The sequence below is a fragment of the Limanda limanda genome, chromosome 12 (assembly GCF_963576545.1).
Source record: "Limanda limanda chromosome 12, fLimLim1.1, whole genome shotgun sequence".
In the NCBI taxonomy this organism is placed as follows: Eukaryota; Metazoa; Chordata; class Actinopteri; order Pleuronectiformes; family Pleuronectidae; genus Limanda; species Limanda limanda.
Window position 1 is genome coordinate 12,873,626 of NC_083647.1, and position 23,830 is coordinate 12,897,455.

General features: G+C 39.2%; 5 protein-coding genes across 6 annotated transcripts; 4 read left to right on the forward strand and 1 right to left on the reverse strand.

Moving 5' to 3' along the window:
• Nucleotides 1-2,723: 2,723 nt before the first annotated feature.
• LOC133016039 (C-type lectin domain family 4 member M-like) lies at nucleotides 2,724-5,030 on the forward strand. Its single transcript, XM_061083341.1, has 6 exons — nucleotides 2,724-2,904; nucleotides 3,123-3,239; nucleotides 3,699-3,950; nucleotides 4,037-4,200; nucleotides 4,365-4,501; nucleotides 4,654-5,030. The coding sequence occupies exons 1-6, from the start codon at nucleotides 2,790-2,792 to the stop codon at nucleotides 4,802-4,804; spliced, it is 936 nt and encodes a 311-aa protein (XP_060939324.1). The 5' UTR covers nucleotides 2,724-2,789; the 3' UTR covers nucleotides 4,805-5,030.
• A 1,890-nt stretch (nucleotides 5,031-6,920) lies between these two features.
• Nucleotides 6,921-8,462, forward strand: LOC133016040 (uncharacterized). The gene is made up of 4 exons (XM_061083342.1): nucleotides 6,921-7,099; nucleotides 7,316-7,432; nucleotides 7,835-8,086; nucleotides 8,166-8,462. The coding sequence occupies exons 1-4, from the start codon at nucleotides 6,985-6,987 to the stop codon at nucleotides 8,294-8,296; spliced, it is 615 nt and encodes a 204-aa protein (XP_060939325.1). The 5' UTR covers nucleotides 6,921-6,984; the 3' UTR covers nucleotides 8,297-8,462.
• A 1,980-nt stretch (nucleotides 8,463-10,442) lies between these two features.
• LOC133016041 (CD209 antigen-like) lies at nucleotides 10,443-12,599 on the forward strand. The gene is made up of 6 exons (XM_061083343.1): nucleotides 10,443-10,627; nucleotides 10,845-10,961; nucleotides 11,408-11,659; nucleotides 11,746-11,903; nucleotides 12,073-12,209; nucleotides 12,362-12,599. The coding sequence occupies exons 1-6, from the start codon at nucleotides 10,513-10,515 to the stop codon at nucleotides 12,510-12,512; spliced, it is 930 nt and encodes a 309-aa protein (XP_060939326.1). The 5' UTR covers nucleotides 10,443-10,512; the 3' UTR covers nucleotides 12,513-12,599.
• A 2,876-nt stretch (nucleotides 12,600-15,475) lies between these two features.
• Nucleotides 15,476-17,799, forward strand: LOC133016067 (CD209 antigen-like protein C). Of its 2 annotated transcripts, none has more exons than XM_061083381.1 (6): nucleotides 15,476-15,661; nucleotides 15,877-15,993; nucleotides 16,467-16,718; nucleotides 16,805-16,968; nucleotides 17,129-17,265; nucleotides 17,418-17,799. In XM_061083381.1, exons 1-6 carry the CDS (start codon nucleotides 15,547-15,549, stop codon nucleotides 17,566-17,568), a joined length of 936 nt encoding a protein of 311 aa, XP_060939364.1. In that variant the 5' UTR covers nucleotides 15,476-15,546; the 3' UTR covers nucleotides 17,569-17,799. The 2 variants fall into 2 exon arrangements, with proteins under 2 accessions (XP_060939364.1, XP_060939365.1); XM_061083382.1 differs by lacking the exon at nucleotides 15,476-15,661 and adding an exon at nucleotides 15,662-15,731.
• Nucleotides 17,618-22,473, reverse strand: ttc8 (tetratricopeptide repeat domain 8). The gene is made up of 14 exons (XM_061083380.1): nucleotides 22,282-22,473; nucleotides 21,618-21,738; nucleotides 21,460-21,523; nucleotides 21,211-21,370; nucleotides 20,946-21,035; nucleotides 20,818-20,862; nucleotides 20,643-20,728; nucleotides 20,457-20,544; nucleotides 20,230-20,340; nucleotides 19,984-20,123; nucleotides 19,706-19,880; nucleotides 19,129-19,251; nucleotides 18,299-18,382; nucleotides 17,618-18,204 (listed from the first exon to the last, which is right to left on the reverse strand). The coding sequence occupies exons 1-14, from the start codon at nucleotides 22,393-22,395 to the stop codon at nucleotides 18,088-18,090; spliced, it is 1,518 nt and encodes a 505-aa protein (XP_060939363.1). The 5' UTR covers nucleotides 22,396-22,473; the 3' UTR covers nucleotides 17,618-18,087.
• Nucleotides 22,474-23,830: the final 1,357 nt, after the last annotated feature.

Sequence of the window (23,830 nt, forward strand, 5' to 3'; positions counted from 1 at the left end):
TCTTTACTTTGTCTATGTACACTTGTGTTAGCACTATACAAATCTGGGCACAAGTTTCAAAGTTTATCAGAACAATATCCTCCCACATGTCATATGATGTTTGATATTATTAAATATAGTTCTTGCAGAGCGGCATGTGGAGAGTTATCTAACAGTAAGTTGTTAAATTAATATTGAAATGCCACAGACATGATAAAAATCACATAGGCAACAAACACACTAATATGTTTTTTGTTTTAATTTTCATCCACAGCAGCTTTTCGGCTCAGTATCAGTAATAATCTCCAATCATACTCACACACCTAAAAACACACGCTTGTGACCATTTATCGATAGAGGGGTTTTGTTTTCTCGGACTGATGATGATGAGTTGGAACTGTTACTGAACGTAAGTGTTTTGTAACGTTTTGTCTTTACCACTGGTAATTGAGTTGCGTCATTTTTTCTAAATGTCTACATTTTTGCCCATCTATACTGCAAAGTATAGGTCACCAGTGTTGGGACCCGGTATTTGTTAACTACAGTTCGGACTACATGTGTAGTCAAAAGCCTAAGGCTGCATGTCCTTTGTTTTTGAGAAAACCAGAACCTCCAGAACTCAGTCTCCCAGGGTGCCTGAACGTCACACGGAGGTGTGAAAACCGACCAGAGACACAAGTTTCAACCACTATTGGTCAATCTTGGCCCCATGACCTACGAGGTCACAGGGCCAATATAAGCCCTGTTCTCCCCCTCTTCTATCTCTTTCCATGCACCTCTCCGAAAGTAGCACACCGCTCTTCCTCGATTCCTCTTTCTATGCCACCCTCGAGAGGAGAAGGGTGTCCAGCCTCTTTCCGATTCCTCTTTCCACAAAACCCTCAATTGAAGAGAGGTGCAGCTTGCACCTCATCGCAATCCAAGCTCTACCAACCTTCAGACAGCAACATGAGGTCCTGCCTAAACCACGAACAGCAAAACCGCTGCACCGCAGAGCTGAACCACAAAGACAGGAGACGCAACCCAGCAAGACGACTTCACAGAACTTCGAACAGCACATTAACCTTTTTTCCCTTTCCATGGACGGGTAACACAACTGGGCTTAATAATTATACTAGGCTAAGCAAAGACTGTTTATTGTATTCCGTGTGATGTTTATACGTTTGATTTGTGTTGCTGTGATATTTTGGTAACAAGTTATTTGAAAGTTAATGTTAGTTATGTTATTTTCTTCACTCTATGCTCTTTTTCTAACTTGGCACCAACACACAGACACACGCATATCTCAGCAACCATCTCTCTGACCCCAGCTACATGTGGTAAACATTCAAAGGGGGGGAGAGTTATCTTTAGAGTGCCATTTTGGATGCACGCTTACTCAAACAGACACAAGCATACTCACATAAACATCTTTATATATTAAGTACACTGATTGTTATTTGTGTTTTTATAATTTACTATCTTCATAATAAATGTTTTTCTTTCACAAATGTTCTTTCATTGATGTTGCATAAGTGAATTTTGCAAACCTCTACACTGTCAAGAACTCTATATTCTTCAACTTAGCTAACTATATGGTAATTTTAGTTATAGTTATTAATTTAATTGTTAATCAGAGTTCCAAATGTGTAGTAACTTAATCAATAAATTGGCAATCTTTTCCCTTCCTTCGAAGGGTGGTGCCCCGAGGTAAGTTTTAATCAATTAAAGTTATTATTTATATGAATATATGTAATATTAATATTTTGATAACAAAATTTATTGAATGCTGAAAGGCACACCATTTTATGGTATCACGTTTAATGCATTATTGCACAAAACCAGTGTATCACATAAAGAGAAAACAACCATTGACTCCCTTTTGAAAAAGAAATGTAATTGAGACTTTATATTTGGCATCTTTATGATATTTAGCCAATATAAATAAAGAGAAAACATATAGAATTTGAATTAAGAAAATAGACATGAATTTCAAACTGAATGTTCATCTTTTCTACATTGTTTATTCTGTAAAATGTTATTTCTTCCAAACAGTGATACCAATGTGCCATTGAAATGCTCACATCAGATTTTTATTGGGCTTTAATATTTTATATTGTGCATGAGAAACGTAAAGGAATTTGAATGCATTAGATTAGGGTGGTTTATGTTTTGTGCTGAGAGTTACCATCCTGTCTCTGGCATTGGGATGAGATGAACCTTGAGACAGAAGGTTTCTCGTTGGCCTGTCGGCAGAAACATTGGACCAAGAATCTTCTCTGTCGATAAATCTATGTTGTAATAAACTCATATATTCAAGTGAGAACATCTGAGGCTCACCAAGTAAATCATTTTATTCACCACTATGAGCACCGATGTTGGGAAACACGTTTTTTATGAAACCATAGGCCTAGTTCTCGGCCTACATGTGGTCAAAGCCTGTCCATACGTCCATACCCAGAACTGAGAAACCAGGTGAAACTATGAAGAATAAAGCAACTGACGAGTTATTTCTGGTTACTAATGGTGAGTGAAATGATTCATATTTGACTCTGCTAAACAAAAGGATTAAAGTTAATGTCTCAAAAACTCAGATCAGATCAGGTAGAAACAGCTTCTCAAATTGTCTGCACTCCCTGTAAACATTGAACAAATGAAGTTCATTTTCTGTTTGTAATGATACACAGACAGACAGCACACACGCAAGCACACACACACACACACACACACACACACACATATACACAGGGCAATGTCCTGACAAATAATCACTCCGGGGAAAAAAATCTCCCTGTCAGACTGTTTTCATCTCTTCTCTTCTTTTCGTCAAAATGGCGGAGGAAGGAAACTCAAGCTCTTTTGTTGCAACATTTGACAAACTGATTTGTGAAGATAACTCCCGCACAGATGAGAACCCTCTCTACTCAAGCCAAGACAAACAGCAAGGTAGAGTAAATGAAAAGTGAACTACCATCTTGGTGCATCAACAAGAACCTGTGATATTACTGCCATATAGGTAAAAAAAATAGGGCTGGGAACCCAGTACTGCAGTCATTTCTATGTCATTTTTTATGTGTCCTTATTTAGTCTGTAAGTAATAAAGTCCTTCACCTTAGTAATCTGTCTGCATATGTCTGATCTTGATCCACCACTCCTCTGTGTAGTGTCCATGTCCATGCCAAGGCTTGAATCCAGTCGGATTCCTTACAGGCTGCTGACAGTGATCCTGGCAGTGATGGCTGTCATTCTCCTGGCAATTAACATCGGCCTGGGAGTCTATTGTAAGTCACCTCTCATCGACTTTGTTTCAATCTGCAGCAGGAAACAGCACCAACACACCAAAATACACACCAAAATACTCCCTGTTCACCAGCTGGTGAACAGGCAGTATTTTGCAGCCAGATATTTTCCTCAGGAGTTGATGGAGAACAAACCAGCTAAGAGGAAACTGAATATCGTACTTATATACAGCTGAATGCTGATTTTGTTCGGTTTCCTCTTACAGTTGTTGGCCTAAATAAATCCTGGTTACTTATGACTTGTTTGAAGCTTGAACTTCAAATACACACATCAAGCATGAAGAGATGAGAATGAAGTTTGATGATTCAATCTATTTTGAAAAAAATGCCTGATCACCTTCTTCATTTGTACTGCACAGCAGGCTAGTATAAGTGGTAAGAAGATGATTATAATTATTTTCAAATAAAACCTCTGTAACGTTCTGTCCTCACCACCTCCAGACAACCAACTCACTGGTGGGCAGCAAACAATAAAAGACATCCACAGCGAGGTGGCCAAACTGCAGGCTGGTTACAATGCAGTGATCCAAAAAAAGATTGATGCCAAGAAGCAGCTGGACAGAGAACTGGGTGAGCAGCAGCGACTCAAGTGGGATCTTGAACATCAGACCAAAAGATCCAAAGACTACGAGAAGCAGATTCACAAAATTCAAGATGAAGTCTCAGAGTTGAAATCCCTCATACCACTACTCAGTGAGAGCTTTTCTATATTGATTCATCAGTTTATCAAAACCCTGATTATTTGCAATTTACAAAACACACCATGTTGTCATTTCCAGGCATGAGTTGTAGACACTGTAACCCGGGATGGACGTTCCTGCACCATAGGTGTTACTACTTTCCTTTCTATGAGCTCCCTAGACGAAGATGGTGGAAAGACGCCAGACAGTTCTGCCAGAATTTGGGAGGCGACTTGGCAGTGATAGACACCCGGGAAAAAACCGTAAGATTCAACATTTAGTAGGACAAACCTGCATTGCCGTGTTTGCAATAATAATTTTTACTACAATTTATATTTTCATTTTTTTGGGCAGTAAAGCAGTACTCTGTTGCATGGGTCTTAACAAAATAAATGAATGTGTATGTGTGTATCACCGGTGTGGTCAGGTGTCTATAACTAAATTGATAAAAAGTCATCATGATCCCGAGAGATCAATATACCAGAAGGGCTTCTGGATCGGACTGAGCGATTCGGATGAGGAAAACATTTGGAGATGGCCAGATGGAAGAATACTGATTGAGTCGTAAGAGTTGAAAATTTTCATTTTCAGTGTTAGAAATGGTTGTGAGAGCAAATTTACATATTTATACAAATTAAAATGAATAAATTATCAATAATGTGTTTGAATACAAAGTCGATAGATATTACGACTCAAAAAAACGTCATTTGTTTCAGATACTGGAACGACGACGAGCCCAACAATAGGTACAATCAGGATTGTGGAGCTACGTATCCCAGGGACAACCCCTTTAAGGCCTGGGAAGACAATTATTGCAATGACAACATGAAATGGATTTGTGAAATGGACCCACATGGCATGAGTTAATGTAACTTTTTTCAAGGTTTAATTCAAGTGTAATTGTTTGAAAGAACTAACTCCATCTTAAAGACCTTCACACATCTTCCAAATTGTTCCTTTTATTTTCGCATCAATATTTTGATGAGAATGCAAAATAGCAAGAAAGGTTATGAAATACACACCTTAGTTAAGAAATGAACTATAAAATGTAAGATACTTGTTTTACTGTAATAAATAAAATCTTTACTCTGTCTATGTACACGTGTGTTACCACTATACAGATCTGGGCACAAGTTTCAAAGTTTACCAGGACAATGTCCTCCCACATGTCATACGACATTTGATATTATTAAATGGAGCGAAGCCAGCGAGCTAGTTCTGGCAGGCAACTCGAGCTGCGCTGCTTCAGTTATGTGGCATACATCAGGTGACATAAATCATGTGACATACATCAGGTGACATACTTCACTTGCCACAAGCAGCCACAGCACTCATCCACCTCATTAGGCGGTCTATTTAAGCAGAGGGAAATCCCATCACTCTCTCTGATTCCTAACTGCTACGCAGTACTGTAGACTTCTGCCTCAGCCCCTCCACCACCCCAGCATCCACCTGTAGGCTTCAACGGGGGGTTACAGCATTAGCTCATCACTCCCATCATTCCTGTGTTGGCATATGGGGAGTGATTAAGTTGGAGCCTAGACGCCAAACACAAACCTGTCTACTGTGAATATAAATATCTTAATAAATAAGATAAATAATCAAACGTGAGTTGTCTGACTGAACTATAGTTCTTGCAGGGCGGCATGTGGAGAGTGGTCTAACAGTCGGTTGTTAAATTAATCTTGAAATGCCACAGACAAGATAAAAACCACATAGGTTACATCCACACTAATATATTTTTGTTTAAATTTTCATCCACAGCAGCATTTTAGCTCCGTATCAGTAATAATCTCCAATCATACTAACACACCTAAAAACACACGTCACGTGACCATTCATTGATAGAGAGAATTTATTTTCTCGGACTGATGCTGATGAGTTGGAACTGTTACTGAACGTAAGTGTTTTGTAAGGTTTTGTCTTCACCATTTGTAGTTGAGTTGTGTCATAATTTCTTAATGCCTACATCTTTGCCCGTCTATACTGCAACGTATAGGTCACCAGTGTACCACATACAGAGACAAACAACCATTGACTCCCTTATGACATGAAATTTAGTTGAGATTTGACATCTTTATGATATAAAGCGTATCATAAATAAAAAGAAAACAAAAATGAAGCCAAATATATAGAATTTGAATTTAGAAATGGACATAAAATTGAAAGTTCATCTTTTCTGCAATGTTTATTCTGAAAAATTGTATTTTAACCAAACAGTGATACCAATGTGAAGTTGGAATGCTAACATCAGAATTTTTTTTGGGCTTTAATATTTAACATTGTGCATGAGAAACCTAAAGGAATTTGAATGCATTGGATTAGGGTGGTTTATGTTTTGTGCTTGGGGTTACCATCCTGTCTCTGGCATTGGGATGAGATGAACCTTGAGAAAGAAGGTTTCTCGTTGGCCTGTCGGCAGAAACATTGGACCAAGAATCTTCTCTGTCGATAAATCTAAGTTGTAATAAATTCATATATTCAAGAGAGAACATCTGAGGCTCACCAAGTAAATAATTGTATTCACCACTGTGAGCACCGATAAAAAAATCAGCCGTCTTTCACAAATCATCTGTGCAGAGTGTTTTCCTTCATCTAGTTTTGAAGCAGAAGTGGTCCTCACAACCATAGAAAGACTTGTACAGACTGGCTCATGTAACATTCCATTAACTTCCCTGGATGTCCATACCCAGAACTGTGAAACCAGGGGAAACTATCGAGAATAAAGCGGCTGATGAGTTATTTCTGGGGACTAATGGTGAGTGAAATGATTAATATGTGACTCTGCTAAACAAAAGGATTAAAGTTAATGTCTCAAAAACTCAGATCAGATCAGGTAGAAACAGCTTCTCAAATTGTCTGCACTCCCTGTAAACATTAAACAAATGAACTTCATTTTCTGTTTGTAATGATACACAGACCGACAGCACGCACGCAAGCACACAAACACACACTCACACACAGGGCAATGTCCTGACAAATAATCAATCTGGGGAAAAAAACCTCCCTGTCAGACTGTTTTCATCTCTTCTCTTCTTTTCGTCAAAATGGCGGAGGAAGGAAACTCAAGCTCTTTTGTTGCAACATTTGACAAACTGATTTGTGAAGATAACTCCGGCACAGATGAGAACCCGCTCTACTCAAGCCAAGACAAACAGCAAGGTAGAGTAAATGAAAAGTGAACTACCATCTTGGTGCATCAACAAGAACCTGTGATATTAGTGCCATAGAGGTAAAAAATAGGGCTTGTAACCCAGTACTGCACTCATTTATATGTCATTTTTTATATGTCCTTATTTAGTCTGTAAGTGATAAAGTCCTTTACCTTAGTCATCTATCTGCATATGTCTGATCTTGATCCACCACTCCTCTGTGTAGTGTCCATGTCCATGCCAAGGCTTGAATCCAGTCGGATTCCTTACAGGCTGCTGACAGTGATCCTTGCAGTGATGGCTGTCATTCTCCTGGCCATAAACATTGGCCTGGGAGTCTATTGTAAGTCACCTCTCATCGACTTTGTTTCAATCTGCAGCAGGAAACAGCACCAACACACCAAAATACTCCCTGTTCACCAGCTGTAGTCAGACAATGACTACAGCTGGTGAACAGGCAGTATTTTGCAGCCAGATATTTTCCTCAGGTGTTGAAGGAGAACAAACCACAGCTCAGAGGAAACTGAATATCGAACTTATATACAGCTGAATGCTGATTTTGTTCAGTGTTCAGCTATATATAAGCTGAACACTTTTGTGTTCAGAATTAAGAGATGAAAATGAAGTTTGATGATTAAATCTGTTTAGAAAAAAAAGTGCCTGATCACCAGTATAAGTGGTAAGAAGATGAGTATAATTCTTTTCAACTAAAACCTCTGTAACGTTCTGTCCTCACCACCTCCAGACAACCAACTCACTGGTAGGCAGCAAACAATAAAAGACATCCACAGCGAGGTGGCCAAACTGCAGGCTGGTTACAATGCAGCGATACAAGAAAGGATCGATGCCAAGAAGCAGCTGGACAGAGAACTGGGTGAGCAGCAGCGACTCAAGTGGGAGCTTGAACATCAGACCAGAAGATCCAAAGACTACGAGAAGCAGATTCACAGAATTGAAGATGAAGTCTCCGAGTTGAAAGCCCTCATACCACTACTCAGTGAGAGCTTTTCTGTATTTATTTATCAGTTTATTTATTTATTTGCAACTTACATAACACACCATGTTGTCATTTCCAGGCATGGGTTGTAGACACTGTAATCCGGGATGGACGTTCCTGCACCTTAGGTGTTACTACTTTTCTTTCTCTGAAACCCTCAAACAAAGACCGTGGAATGACGCCAGAAGTTGGGAGGCGACTTGGCAGTGATAGACACCCGGGAAAAAACCGTAAGACGCGACATTTATTCTGACGAAACCTGTATTTCAATGTTTGCAATAATCATTTTTACATTTACATTTTATATTATCTTTTTTTGGGCAAGCTGCATTGTGTTGTATGGATCTTGACAAAATAAACAAATGTGTATGTATCACCAGCGTTTTCAGGTGTCTATAACTTATTTGATAAAAAGTCATCATGATCCCTCAAGCTCAATATACCAGAATGGCTTCTGGTTTGGACTGAGCGATGTGGATGAGGAAAACGTTTGGAAATGGCCGGATGGAAGAATACTGACTGAGCCGTAAGAGTTGAATATTGTCATTTTCAGTGTTAGAAATGCTTGTGAGAGCACATTTACATATTTATACAACTTAATATGAATAAATGATCAATAATGTGTTTGAAAACAAAGCGAGCAGATATTACGGCTCAATAATCCATCATTTGTTTCAGATACTGGTACGATGGCAAGCCCAATGATCATAGCTATGAGGATTGTGGAGCTACGTATCCCAGGGACAATCCCTTTAAGGCCAACGAAATAAATAAAATCTTTGCTTTGTCTATGTAAACTTGTGTTACCTCTATACAGATCTGGGCACAATTTGAAAAGTTTATCAGGACAATATCCTCCCACATGTCATATGACGTTTGATATTATTAAATATAGTTCTTGCAGAGCGGCAGGTGTAGAGTTATCTGCCAGTAGGTTGTTAAATTAATCTAGAAAAGTCACAGACAAGAAAAGAAACACATTGGCTACAATCCAAACTAATATGTTTTTGTTTTTATTTTAATCCACAGCAGCATTTTAGATCCGTATCAGTAATGATCTCGAATCATACTCTCACACCTAAAAACACATCACGTGACCATTCATTGATAGGGAGAATTCATTTTCTCGGACAGATGCTGATGAGTTGGAACTGTTACTGAACGTAATTGTTTTGTAACGTTTTGTCTTCACCATTTGTAGTTGAGTTGCGTCATCATTTCTAAATGTCTACATTTTTGCCCGTCTATACTGCAATGTATAGGTCACCAGTTACCACATACAGACACAAAAACCATTGACTCCCTTATGACAAATAAATGTATTTGAGACCTGATATTTGACATATTTATGATATAAAGCCTATCATGAATAAAAAGAAAACACAAATTAACCCAAATATATATAATTTGTATTAAGAAAATAGACATAAAATGTAAAAATTTATGTTCATCTTTTCTTCATAGTTTATTCTGTAAAATGTTATTTTCACCAAACACTGATACCAATGTGTCGTTGAAATGCTCAAATCAAATGTTATTGGCCATATGATAAATGGGTGGTGCTCTAGAGTCAGGGAATTTTTTGATATCTGTAATATTGTGCATGAGAAACGTTAAGGAATTTGAATGCATTAGATTAGGGTGGTTTATGTTTTGTGCTTGGAGTTACCATCCTGTCTCTGGCATTGGGATGAGATGAACCTTGAGACAGAAGGTTTCTCGTTGGCCTGTCGGCAGAAACATTGGACCAAGAATCTTCTCTGTCGACAGATCTATGTTGTAATAAACTCATATATTCAAGTGAGAACATCTGAGGCTCACCAAGTAAATCATTTTATTCACCACTGTGAGCACCGATTAAAAATTTGGTCATCTTTCACCAACCATCTGTGCAGAGGGTTTTTCTTCATCATCTAGTTTTAAACCAGAAGTGGCCCTCACAACCATAGAAAGACTCGTAAACACTGGCTCATGTAACATTTCATTAAATGTTTCCTTCCCTGGAAGTCCATACCCAGAACTGAGAAACCAGGTGAAACTATGAAGAATAAAGCAACTAATGAGTTATTTGTGGTGACTAATGGTGAGTGAAATGATTCATATGTGACTCTGCCAAACAAAAGGATTAAGATTAATGTCTCAAAAACTCAGATCAGGTAGATACAGCTTCTCAAATTGTCTGCACTCCCTGTAAATATTGAACAAATGAAGTTCATTTTCCATTTGTAATGATACACAGGCAGACAGCACGCACGCAAGCACACACACACACACACACACACACACACACACACACACACACACACACACAAACAAACACACACACACACACACTCACACACAGGGCAATGTCCTGACAAATAATCTCTCCGGGAAAAAAAAAATCCCTGTCGGACTCTTTTCATCTCTTCTCTTCTCTCGTCAAAATGTCGGACAGAGAAAATTCAAGCTCTTTTGTTGCCACATTTGACAAACTGATTTGTGCAGATGACTCCGGCACAGATGAGAACCCTCTCTACTCAAGCCAAGACAAACAGCAAGGTAGAGTAAATGAAAAGTGAACTAACCTCTTGGTGCATCAACAAGAACCTGTGATATTACTGCCATAGAGGTAAAAATAGGACTGGAAAAACCCAGTACTGCACTCATTTCTATGTCATTCTTTAAGTGTCCTTATTTTGTCTGTAAGTGATAAAGTCCTTCACCTTAGTCATCTGTCTGCATATGTCTGATCTTGATCCACCACTCCTCTGTGTAGTGTCCATGTCCATGCCAAGGCATGAATCCAGTCGGATTCCTTATAGGCTGCTGACAGTGATCCTGGCAGTGATGGCTGTCATTCTCCTGGCCATTAACATCGGCCTGGGAGTCTATTGTAAGTCACCAAACATCGACTTTGTTTCAATCTGCAGCAGGAAACAGCACCAACTCACCAAAATACTCCCTGTTCACCAGCTGTAGTCAGACAGTGACTACAGCTGGTGAACAGGCAGTATTTTGCAGCCAGATATTTTCCTCAGGAGTTGAGGGAGAACGAACCACAGCTAAGAGGAAACTGAATATCGTACTTATATACTGCTAAGTGCTGATTTTGTTCAGTTTCTTCTTACAGTTGTTGGCCTAAATAAAACCTGGTTACTTATGCCTTGTTTGAAGCTTGAACTTCAAATACACACATCGAGCATGAAGAGATGAAAATGAAGTTTGATGATTAAATCTGTTTAGAAAAAAAATGCCTGATCCCCAGTATAAGTGGAAAGAAGATGATTGTAATTCTTTTCAACTAAAACATCTGTAACGTCATGTCCTCACCACCTCCAGACAACCAACTCACTGGTGGGCAGCAAACAATAAAAGACATCCACAGCGAGGTGGCCAAACTGCAGGCTGCTTACAGTGCTGCGATACAAGAAAGAATCGATGCCAAGAAGCAGCTGGACAGAGAACTGGGTGAGCAGCAGCGACTCAAGTGGGATCTTGAACATCAGACCAAAAGATCCAAAGACTACGAGAAGCAGATTCACAAAATTCAAGATGAAGTCTCAGAGTTGAAATCCCTCATACCACTATTCAGTGAGAGCTTTTCTGTATTTATTCATCAGTTTATCAAAACCCTGATTATTTTCATCTTACATAACACACCATGTTGTCAATTCCAGGCATGGGTTGTAGACACTGTAACACGGGATGGATCTTCCTGCACCTTAGGTGTTACTACTTTCCTTTCCATGAGCTCCCCAGACGGTGGAACGAGGCCAGACAGTTCTGCCAGAAGTTGGGAGGGGACTTGGCAGTGATAGACACACCAGAAAAAACCGTAAGATTCAACATTTATTCTGACGAAATCTGCATTTCCATGTTTGCAATAATAGTTTTTACTCCACTTTATATATTCTTTTTTGGGCAGTAAAACACTACTGTGTTGCATTGGTCTTAACAAAATAAATACATGTGTGTGTATGTGTATGTATCACCGGTGTTTTCAGGTGTCTATAACCAATTTGATAAAAAGTCATCATGATGCCGAGAGATCAATATACCAGGGTGCCTACTGGTTTGGACTGAGCGATGTGGAGGAGGAAAATGTTTGGAAATGGCCGGATGGAAGAAGACTGACTGAGTCGTAAGAGTTTGATATTGTCATTTTCAGTGTTAGAAATGGTTGTGAGAGCACATTTACATATTTATACAACTTTAAATGATTAAATGATCAATAATGTGTTTGAATAAAATGTGAGCAGATATTACGGCTCAATAACCCGTCATTTGTTTCAGATACTGGAACGACGGCGAGCCCAACGATGATAACGATGAGGATTGTGGAGCTACGTATCCCAGGAAAAACCCCTTAAAGGCCTGGAATGATGCTCCATGCAATATGTACATGAAATGGATTTGTGAAATGGAACCACACGACATAATTTAATGTTACTTTTTTTCAAGGTTCAATTTAAGTGTAATTGTTTGAAAGAACAACTAACTGCACCTTAAAGACCTTCACACATCTTCCAAATTGTTCCTTTTATTTTCGCATCAATATTTTGTGGAGAATAGAAAATAGCAAGAAAGGCTTTGAAATACACATCTGAGTTAAGAAATGAACTATAGAATGCAAGTTACTTATTTTACTGTAATAAATAAAATCTTTACTTTGTCTATGTAAGCACTATACAGATCTGGGCACAAGTAGAAAAGTTTATCGGGACAATATCCTCCCACATGTCATATGATGTTTGATATTATTAAATATAGTTCTTGCAGAGCGGCATGTGGAGAGTTATCTAACAGTAAATTGTTAAATTAATTTTGAAATGCCACAGACATGATAAAAATCACATAGGCAACATCCACACTAATATGTTTTTGTTTTAATTTTCATCCACAGCATCTTTTTGGCTCGGTATCAGTAATAATCTCCAATCATACTCACACACCTAAAAACACACGCTTGTGACCATTTATCAATAGAGAGGTTTTGTTTTCTCGGACTGATGATGATGAGTTGGAACTGTTACGAACGTAAGTGTTTTGTAACGTTTTGTCTTCACAACTGGTAGTTGAATTGCGTCATCATTTCTAAATGTCTACATTTTTGCCCATCTATACTGCAAAGTATAGGTCACCATTGTTGGGACCTGGTATTTGTGAGCTACAGTTCGACCTACATGTGTAGTCAAAATCCTAGGGCTGCATGCCCTTTGTGTTTGAGAAAACCAGAACCTACAGAACTCAGTCTTCCAGGGTGCCTCAACATCACACGGAGGTGTGAAAACCGACCGGAGACACAAGTTTCAACCACTATTGGTCACTCTTGACCCATGACCTACGACGTCACCAGGCCAATATAAGCCCTGTTTTCCCCCTCTTCTATCTCTGTCCATGCACCTCTCCGAGAGGAGCACACTGCTCTTCCTCGATTCCTCTTTATATGCCAGCCTCGAGAGGAGAAGGGTGTCCAGCCTCTTTCCGATTCCTCTTTCCACAAAACCCTCAATGGAGGAGAGCTGCAGCTTGCACCTCATCTCACCAAGGAAACCTCGCAATCCAAGCTCTACCAACCTTCAGGCAGCGACACAAGGTCTGGCCTAAACAACGAACAGCAAAACCACTGCACCGCAGATCTGAACCACAAAGACAGGAGACGCAACCCAGCAAGACGACTTCACAGAACTTCAACAGCACAACAACCTTTTTTCCCTTTCCATGGACGGGTAACACAACTGGGCTTACTAATTATACTAGGCTAAGCAAAGACTGTTTATTCTATTCCGTGTGATGTTTATACGTTTGATTTGTGTTGCTGTGATATTTTGGTAACAAGTTATTTGAAAGTTAATGTTAGTTATGTTATTTTCTTCACTCTACGCTCTTTCTCTAACTTGGCACCAACACACAGACACACGCATATCTCAGCAACCATCTCTCTGACCCCAGCTACATGTGGTAAACATTCAAAGGGGGGAGAGTTATCTTTAGAGTGCCATTTTGGATGCACGCTTACTCACACAGACACAAGCATACTCACATAAACATCTTTATATATTTAGTACACTGATAGTAATTTGTGTTGTTATACTTTACTATCTTCATAATAAATGTTTTTCTTTCACAAATGTTCTTTCATTGATGTTGCATAAGTGAATTTTGCAAACCTCTACACTGTCAAGAACTCTATATTCTTCAACTTAGCTAACTATCTATATGGTAATTTTAGTTATAGTTATTAATTTAATTGTTAATCAGAGTTCCAAATGTGTAGTTAGAACTTTTATGATACTTAATCAATAAATTGGCAATCTTTTCGCTTCCTTTAAAGGGTGGTGCCCCGAGGTACATTTTAATCAATTAAAGTTATTATTTATATGAATATATTTAATATTAATATTTTGATAACCAAATTTATTCAATGCTGAAATGCACACCATTTTATGGTATCACGTTTAATGCATTATTGCACAACACCAGTGTATCACATAAAGAGAAAACAATTGACTCCCTTTTGAAAAAGAAATGTAATTGAGACTTTATATTTGGCATCTTTATGATATTTAGCCAATATAAATAAAGAGAAAACATATAGAATTTGAATTAAGAAAAATAGACATGAAATTTCAAACTGAGTGTTCATCTTTTCTACATTGTTTATTCTGTAAAATGTTATTTCTTCCAAACAGTGATACCAATGTGCCACTGAAATGTTCACATCAGATTTTTATTTGGCTTTAATATTTAATATTCTGCATGAGAAACGTAGAGGAATTTGAATGCATTAGATTAGGGTGGTTTATGTTTTGTGCTGAGAGTTACCATCCTGTCTCTGGCATTGGGATGAGATGAACCTTGAGACAGAAGGTTTCTCGTTGGCCTGTCGGCAGAAACATTGGACCAAGAATCTTCTCTGTCGATAAATCTATGTTGTAATAAACTCATATATTCAAGTGAGAACATCTGAGGCTCACCAAGTAAATCATTTTATTCACCACTATGAGCACCGATGTTGGGAAACACGTTTTTTATGAAACCATAGGCCTAGTTCTCGGCCTACATGTGGTCAAAGCCTTTCCATACGTCCATACCCAGAACTGAGAAACCAGGTGAAACTATGAAGAATAAAGCAACTGACGAGTTATTTCTGGTTAATAATGGTGAGTGAAATGATTCATATTTGACTCTGCTAACAAAAGGATTAAAGTTAATGTCTCAAAAACTCAGATCAGATCAGGTAGAAACAGCTTCTCAAATTGTCTGCACTCCCTGTAAACATTGAACAAATGAAGTTCATTTTCTGTTTGTAATGATACACAGACAGACAGCACACACGCAAGCACACACACACACACACACACACACACACACACACACACACATATACACAGGGCAATGTCCTGACAAATAATCACTCCGGGGAAAAAAAACCTCCCTGTCAGACTGTTTTCATCTCTTCTCTTCTCTTCGTCAAAATGGCGGAGGAAGGAAACTCAAGCTCTTTTGTTGCAACATTTGACAAACTGATTTGTGAAGATAACTCCGGCACAGATGAGAACCCTCTCTACTCAAGCCAAGACAAACAGCAAGGTAGAGTAAATGAAAAGTGATCTACCGTCTTGGTGCATCAACAAGAACCTGTGATATTACTGCCATAGAGGTAAAAATAGGACTGGGAAACCAGTACTGCACTCAATTCTATGTCATTTTTTATGTGTCCTTATTTAGTCTGTAAGTAATAAAGTCCTTCACCTTAGTAATCTGTTTGCATATGTCTGATCTTGATCCACCACTCCTCTGTGTAGTGTCCATGTCCATGCCAAGGCTTGAATCCAGTCGGATTCCTTACAGGCTGCTGACAGTGATCCTGGCAGTGATGGCTGTCATTCTCCTGGCCATTAACATCGGCCTGGGAGTCTATTGTAAGTCACCTCTCATCGACTTTGTTTCAATCTGCAGCAGGAAACAGCACCAACACACCAAAATACTCCCTGTTCACCAGCTGTAGTCAGACAGTGACTACAGCTGGTGAACAGGCAGTATTTTGCAGCCAGATATTTTCCTCAGGAGTTGAGGGAGAACGAACCACAGCTCAGTGGAAACTGAATATCGCACTTATATACAGCTGAATGCTGATTTTGTTCAGTGTCTTCTTACAGTTGTTGGCCTAAATAAATCCTGGTTACTTATGACTTGTTTGAAGCTTGAACTTCAAATACACACATCAAGCATGAAGAGATGAGAATGAAGTTTGATGATTCAATCTATTTAGAAAAAAAATGCCTGATCACCTTTTTCATTTATACTGAACAGCAGGCCAGTATAAGTGGTATGAAGATGATTATAATTCTTTTCAACTAAAACATCTGTAACGTCATGTCCTCACCACCTCCAGACAACCAACTCACTGGTGGGCAGCAAACAATAAAAGACATCCACAGCGAGGTGGCCAAACTGCAGGCTGGTTACAATGCAGCGATCCAAAAAAGGATCGATGCCAAGAAGCAGCTGGACAGAGAACTGGGTGAGCAGCAGCAACTCAAGTGGGAGCTTGAACATCAGACCAGAAGATCCAAAGACTACAAGAATCAGATTCACAGAATTGAAGATGAAGTCTCAGAGTTGAAATCCCTCATACCACTACTCAGTGAGAGCTTTTCAGTATTTATTTATCAGTTAATCAAATCCCTGATTATTTGCAACTTACATAACACACCATGTTGTCATTTCCAGGCATGAGTTGTAGACACTGTTACCCGGGATGGACGTTCCTGCACCTTAGGTGTTACTACTTTTCTTTCCCTGTAACCCTTAAACTAAGACCGTGGAAAGACGCCAGACAGTTCTGCCGGAAGTTGGGAAGCGACTTGGCAGTGATAGACACACCAGAAAAAACCGTAAGATTCAACATTTAGTCGGACGAAACCTGCATTGCCATGTTTGCAATAATCATTTTTTCTCCACTTTATATTTTCTTTTTTTGGGCAGTAAAACAGCACTGTGTTGTATGGGTCTAAACAAAAGAAATTAATACATGTGTATCACCGGCGTTTTCAGGTGTCTATAACTAAATTGATAAATAGTAATCATGATCCCGAGAGATTCACAACTGGGGGTGGCTTCTGGTTTGGACTGAGCGATGTGGAGGAGGAACACATTTGGAAATGGCTGGATGGAAGAATACTGACTGAGTCGTAAGAGTTGAATATTGTCATTTTTAGTGTTAGAAATGCTTGTGAGAGCTCATTTACAACTGTATTCAACTTAAAATGAATAAATGATCTATTATGTGTTTGAATACAAAGTGAGCAGATATTACGGCTCAATAACCCGTCATTTGTTTCAGATACTGGAACAAAGGCGAGCCCAACAATCAGAGGAATGAGGATTGTGGAGCTACGTATCCCAGGAACAACCCCTTAAAGGCCTGGAACGACGCTCCATGCGATTACCACCTGAATTGGATTTGTGAAATGGAACCACATGACATGATTTAATATAACTTATTTCAAGGGTCAATTTAAGTGTAATTGTTTGAAAGAACAACTAACTGCACCTTAAAGACCTTCACACATCTTCCAAATTGTTCCTTTTATTGTCGCGTCAATATTTTGTTGAGAATACAAAATAGCAAGAAAGGTTTTGAAATACACATCTGAGTTAAGAAATGAACTATAAAATGTGAGATACTTGTTTTACTGTATTAAATAAAATATTTACTTTGTCTATGTACATGTGTGTTACTACCATACACATCTGGGCACAAGTTTAAAAGTTTATCAGGACAATATCATCCCACATCTCATATATCATGTGTGATATTATTAAATAGAGTTCTTGCAGAGCGGCATGTGGAGAGTTTAGTCGGTTGTTAAATTAATCTTGAAATGCCACAGACATGATAAAAACCACATAGGCTACATCCAGACTTTTAGTATCTTAATAGCTTTGCGTGTGTGAAGCACAGTGTCTCTGATCTCACACCTCTCTGCCAAAGCCTGCCGGCAGCATGACGCTCACACCACCGCAAAGTGCTGCCGAAGTTGCTTGAGAAGCTGCTGAGTGTCAACGTGCTCAGGAAAAGCATCCTCAGACTTTTGAGCTGCGGTGTAGCTGCTCTGAAGGTCTCCAATCTGCACACAGACAAAGAACATCACTTCATCATGACGTTTACTGTCTCTCTAAGCCCTGCACAGTGTAGATAGAGAAATAAATAGATATAAATACCTTTTCAGAGAGAATGGAGAGATTGAAGTGTGGCTCGTACATGTGAGGGGCCAGGGATGCAGCTGTCTGTAGGAAGGCCTTAGACTGGATTGAAGATAGGACACTTTTTTTTTAATTTTACCCTCACAATAATTAATGACAACTGAATTTAAAGGAGTTATGACTCTTTTTTTTTAATTTTAATTCATTTAATTTTATGGGTAGGACATGACAACCTGCAAACATTTATCCTTGCAGTTTGTATCTGCAGAGCTCGCCTCCACCACCTCAGTACCGGATGATTATATTTACAACCCTTGACAGACGCCACCTATCTGGCTTGAACTTGGGCCAGTACGTAATGTTGCTGTCGTGTTAGCTCAGTTTAGGTTAAGCTCAGAGAATACAGCTGTTTGCTGTTGTTGACGAATTAAAAAATGAACAAAAAGTTTTTTTTTTAATAGTCTGACATCCAAACATCCCTAAACAGTATTAGTATTATTGTGATGGCACAAAGCTGCGTGTTAAACTATGCCAAAGGAGCTAACACACAGTCTGTGCGTTAGTCTCATATAATACTATACATCTCATAATATCTTGTCTCATACTATGATGTTAATACCAAACAGATTTATCACCCAGCCCTTTAAAACATTTTAAAAATAATCAATAGAGTATTTGAAAAATATCTTCTGGTAAAACAGAGTACCTTTAATGCTGTTTGTTTAATGGCCCACTAATAATGGCCTACACCACATTAGAGTGCTAAAATGTCTAAAGCAACATGATCTCATACCTCATATTTCAAAAGAGGAATAAAGGCTGTTTATGACTGAAAGCTATGATGTCACCTGCTCAACACGGCCTTTGCGTAGCTCCAGCACAGCCAAGTTGTTGTAGGCCTCAGCGTGGTCATTGTTAAAAGCCAGAGACAGTTTAAAACACTGGTAGGCCAGTGTCAAGTCTCCTATGCCCTATAAAAAAAAGAGTACAAACACTTTTTATTAGCTTCTACCTGAATGTTGGGAGATTGTTTTGATAATAAGAAAGTCATTGATCGTGATGAAAAGAACTCAAGCATATCTAGAGGAGTGTTATCTATGAGTGTGTGCAATTTGGTAAGGTTCCAAATAAAACCTGAATCTACCAGATTTGAATGTGTTTCCATAGTGGGTAGGCTTTTTCACCATCAATGTGTAGCTCATGTGATCATGTGGACTCAGTAGGGAATCATACAGTGTACATGTTTCTTCAATAGAGAACTATGTCCAAACACCCTTGGATTCCTGTGCGAAAAGGAACGGGGTCTATCCGGCTTTGACAGAGGTATGCTCTCTACCGAGTTCCATTGTAGTATTAACTGTGAGCATGGCCCCTGCACTCATTATGCATTCTGGGATATTTCTGAATTCGGTATTGCTAACTCACCACAGCCACATGGCCTATGTTGTACCAAACATCAGCCTGCTCCTCATCATTGTCCACCAGGGCCAGAGCTCTCTCAAAGGACGACAGAGTCATATCGTACTGCTGCGCGTAGAAGCAGCACAGGCCCAGGTTGTTGTAGAGCTGGCAGTTATACACCCCCATCTGGAGCAGCCGTCTAACATAAAGGGACGCATAGTGCATCACAGATGGGATGCAGCTCCTGATTACCTATACTGTAACATCACATTGCACACATTATACATGACAGTTACACTGACCTGTAGAACCGCAGGGCGACCTCTGGCTGATCAGTATAGAAGTGATTGCTGCCTATACACGCTATGGCCTCCACGTGAGTGTTGTCCTGCTTCAGCACGTCTTTGTAGTACTCTGTGGCTGATGAAATGTTGTTCATCTCCTGTGAGAAAATCACAGTTTATTTAGTCATTTCTTTCTTTGGGCAGTTGGGTCTTGACGGAGGAGCTAGTGGAGTGCATTGTAGTGGCCGTGGTGACATGCTGTACCTCATGAATCCGAGCGATCCCTGTTAGAAGGGTGACCTCACCGGGGAAGTGGTCCAGGCCTTGCTTGAAAAGATTGAGTGCTGTTATTGGTTGATCAAGGCGCTGGTAAACCTGAAAAAAAACACACAAAAAAGGTTTTCCTCTACATTCATCAACGCTCAATTAAGGAGAAATATTTTTCTCATGCAACAACATGTGAAGTATGGCTCCGATATCTCCAACACTACCTTTGCCAGATAGAGAAATGTGTCTACCACCTCCTGGTGGTTGAGAGCTGATCGAAACTGTTTTTCTGCTTCTCTGTATAAGCCAAGCCTGCAGAGGTCAAAAACATCAACCATGACAAACATTAAGAAGAAGACTTTTACAAATGTCAGAAATACTGAGCTTAAGCTATTTGGCTGTTTACTTGCCTGTAGTAACATTTTCCCAGCTGAACTTTCCACCACCAGTCTTTGAACTGAGCATGTTCAGTAGCTTGCGCAGCCAAATCTAGAGCCTGGTGAAGAAATAGTATGTCTTTGTTTGGTGCATGACAATGACATGACAACCAATTGTCTTTGTGCTGTGATTTTATGCACCACATACATTTTTCACGTCGTTTTCATGATGGAAGATGTACTCAAACAGCGTCTGAGGAGGGAAATGATGGTTACACTTGATATTTGAGTGTGATGATCTTGATTCATTTTTGCACTTCACATTCACTGTCTTACCCTGGACAAGTTGGGCTTTTGGGAATACTTGGCCAGATTTAGTCTTGACAAGTTAATAAATGGTCCCTCTGGATTGGTCAGCATTGAAGCCTGCCGAGCAACATATCAAGCTTAAATATGATTCAGGTGTTTTTCATATCCAGAACAATGTATAACACAATAAAAAAAGTTTTCAAAATCTACATGAAAATGCTATTGGTAGGACAGTGGGAATATATGAGTCATGATACATGCACTATGCAAAATCCCAGCCCTGTTAACTCACCGTTCCCAGACGGATGAATCTACCAGAAGCACTCGTGACCGGCCGAGCAGTGCTCGCAGTGCGGGGAGTTCTGATGGCCTGCTCCATCGTCCCAGGACGCCCTGACTGTGTGCTGGGTCTCACAAACCCTGTGATGGGACGCCCGGCATGTGTCATAGGCCTTGAAATCAAAAAAAGGATCATAAAATCTGATCAAGCATCTTTTAACCTCGTTGTAAATTTCAAGGCAAAATTTCAAGCAGCGAGTACCTGACAGCTGCTGTGGGCCCCCCGCCCTGACTTGTTCCCGGGAGCCTCAGTGATGTTCCGGGGCCTAGAAGAAAGGGTGGGTATTATCAAGCTTGCAAATTTAACCATTGAATATGAATTTGCTCAATATGAGAAACAGCAGAAGAGTTTCGACCCACGTGCAACTTGAGCTATCGAGCTCTCATCCAGCATCATCTCAGCAATGCCCTCCTGGTCGACCTCAACTTCGTCTATGTATACCATCTCTGTCAGAGCACGAGTTTTCAGGCCCCAGGCAGCCTGTAAAAAACACACACACGCACACGCACACACACACACACACACACACACACATAAACACACACACACTGTTAAATCCTGTATAGATTAGGGTTAGGGTGTCACATCTACCAGGTAGCCATGTCTCAGTCAGGACCCATGATGAACTATCTACGGGACAGAGGATGTAAACAAAGGACAGAGAGGAACAGTCAGCAGTGAAGTTACCTCTGAGATAAACAAGGAGGAGTCCTTCAGAGGGCATGCAGTGAAAAAGGGAAAGTTGAGGACGCATGTGGATACAAGTGAGAGAAGAGAATAAAAAGAAAATAAGACATCAGACCCGAAGAAATCAAAGGTAAAGTGCCGAGTGTGTTGCAGCAGTTATAATTATATATAAACATGATGAAGTAAATTCAACATTATCTTAGTTATATCCTGTTTAACCGCAGGGATTAATGGAGATTATGGTCCAGTTGCTACAGGTTGCCAGTGTTAGCAAGCTTCTCCTTGACAGATAATCGCTAGCATGCTAGGCTAACCGGGCTAACTCCAGCACGGTACCTGGTCGTATGGGTTGTCTTGTAATATTTTGGTGCAGATGTCCGAACACTGCTGGAGTTTCCGCCTCCTGGAGTAGCTCCAGGCCAGAAACAGCGGGTCCATGCTCACCTCCATGGCGTGGGGGGGTCGGAGAAGAAAGAGAAAGAGCTTCAGAGATGAAGGGTTAGCAGAGAGAGGAGCGAAGATCGTGAAGCTTCCTCTGTCGCTCGGCAACAGCGGAGGGGGCGGGTCTCCACCTACGTAGTTTCCTGTAAAGAAATGAAGAAAAAATCAACTTACGTAAATATTGTATTTTGAGGCATAATAAAAAACAGAGCATAAAAATAATAGCATACATACATATAATTGCACATACAAAATAACCGTGTAAAAGTGTCATACTAAATAAATAAAGATATACATTTCTGGAAAGCAGAATGTAAATGATATTATTATGTAATATGTCATGATATGAAATTCTTTATACGAATGAATAGAAAGAACACATCAGGCATATAATAATTTAATTTTATCAGTAATATTGATTGTTTTGCTCAGATATATACGACGAAGCACAGTGGATATTAAACAGAGGAAAGGGAAAGGAACGATTAAATAACACAGTGATATCTTTCATTTAAAATGTACACAAATTAGTAAGTAAGCATGGGTTTTTCTTATTTGAATAGAATAATACTGTCAACTGATTGGATAATAACTGTGAAATGAGTTTGGTGTGGAACTCTTCTTCGTGTGTAGATACACATACTGCCTGTAGTGTAAAGTGGTAGATGTAAGTGAATATCTTTGGCGTTCATATAGATTATATATTATTATTTTAACTTCGTCCTTTAAGAAATTAACTTAGCAACATGAAGCCACAAAACAAACAAGTAGAAATAAACAGATATACAATAACATGGGTTATGGACAAAGTATATGTTACCACAAATACAAATGGATAATGATAAAGTAAACATATACAATTAACAAAAAAATTACAATATATATTGAAACCAATATATCAATATAAACCCCAGTCTAATAGAATATGCCACTCTTCTAGATAGATGGATCATTTTGCTTCATTGCAAATTTACTCCTCTGCCCACATACAATCACTGGGTCAGAGACTTATTCCACTGAACCTGAATGTTTTTACACAACCTGTTCTGAAACCATTTTAAGAATCAATCATCTCGTGAGCCTCTCTTTCTATTTTTCTCTCCTTCCCTGTCTTCCTCCCTTCCATAATTATCTGACCATGTAACTACAATGCATTCATGTACTTATGGATCTGATGTGCATTATTTTATTTTAAACACTTGAAATTTTGGTTTATTTATTTGTTTTGTTGTTTGATATGTTTGTACATTGTTTGTTTTTTTAAATTATGATAAAGCATACATATAATTCATTAAATAAAATAAAAGATTATTATATATATCATTATTGCATTCGGTGCAAAGATGGAAGGGTTTTACTGCCTGTTTATTATAAGAGGTTATTGTGGCTTTTTAAGGGCTAGGGCTAGTTAGTAAGTTCCATAATATTGAATATTGAATTCATA

Bases quoted from the DNA above. Each gene is read 5' to 3' on its own strand.
- LOC133016039 (XM_061083341.1), top strand. From the start codon at position 2,790: ATGGCGGAGGAAGGAAACTCAAGCTCTTTTGTTGCAACATTTGACAAA. The intron at 3,240-3,698 runs GTAAGTCACCTC...CACCACCTCCAG, and splicing joins CATCGGCCTGGGAGTCTATT to ACAACCAACTCACTGGTGGG. The intron at 4,502-4,653 runs GTAAGAGTTGAA...CATTTGTTTCAG, and splicing joins GGAAGAATACTGATTGAGTC to ATACTGGAACGACGACGAGC.
- LOC133016040 (XM_061083342.1), top strand. From the start codon at position 6,985: ATGGCGGAGGAAGGAAACTCAAGCTCTTTTGTTGCAACATTTGACAAA. The intron at 7,433-7,834 runs GTAAGTCACCTC...CACCACCTCCAG, and splicing joins CATTGGCCTGGGAGTCTATT to ACAACCAACTCACTGGTAGG. The intron at 8,087-8,165 runs GTGAGAGCTTTT...TGTCATTTCCAG, and splicing joins AGCCCTCATACCACTACTCA to GCATGGGTTGTAGACACTGT.
- LOC133016041 (XM_061083343.1), top strand. From the start codon at position 10,513: ATGTCGGACAGAGAAAATTCAAGCTCTTTTGTTGCCACATTTGACAAA. The intron at 10,628-10,844 runs GTAGAGTAAATG...TCCTCTGTGTAG, and splicing joins AAGCCAAGACAAACAGCAAG to TGTCCATGTCCATGCCAAGG. The intron at 11,904-12,072 runs GTAAGATTCAAC...CGGTGTTTTCAG, and splicing joins TAGACACACCAGAAAAAACC to GTGTCTATAACCAATTTGAT.
- LOC133016067 (XM_061083381.1), top strand. From the start codon at position 15,547: ATGGCGGAGGAAGGAAACTCAAGCTCTTTTGTTGCAACATTTGACAAA. The intron at 15,662-15,876 runs GTAGAGTAAATG...TCCTCTGTGTAG, and splicing joins AAGCCAAGACAAACAGCAAG to TGTCCATGTCCATGCCAAGG. The intron at 16,719-16,804 runs GTGAGAGCTTTT...TGTCATTTCCAG, and splicing joins ATCCCTCATACCACTACTCA to GCATGAGTTGTAGACACTGT.
- ttc8 (XM_061083380.1), bottom strand. From the start codon at position 22,395: ATGGAGGTGAGCATGGACCCGCTGTTTCTGGCCTGGAGCTACTCCAGG. The intron at 20,124-20,229 runs GTACAGCATGTC...ATTTTCTCACAG, and splicing joins GGATCGCTCGGATTCATGAG to GAGATGAACAACATTTCATC. The intron at 18,383-19,128 runs GTGACATCATAG...TCTTCAATCCAG, and splicing joins GCAAAGGCCGTGTTGAGCAG to TCTAAGGCCTTCCTACAGAC.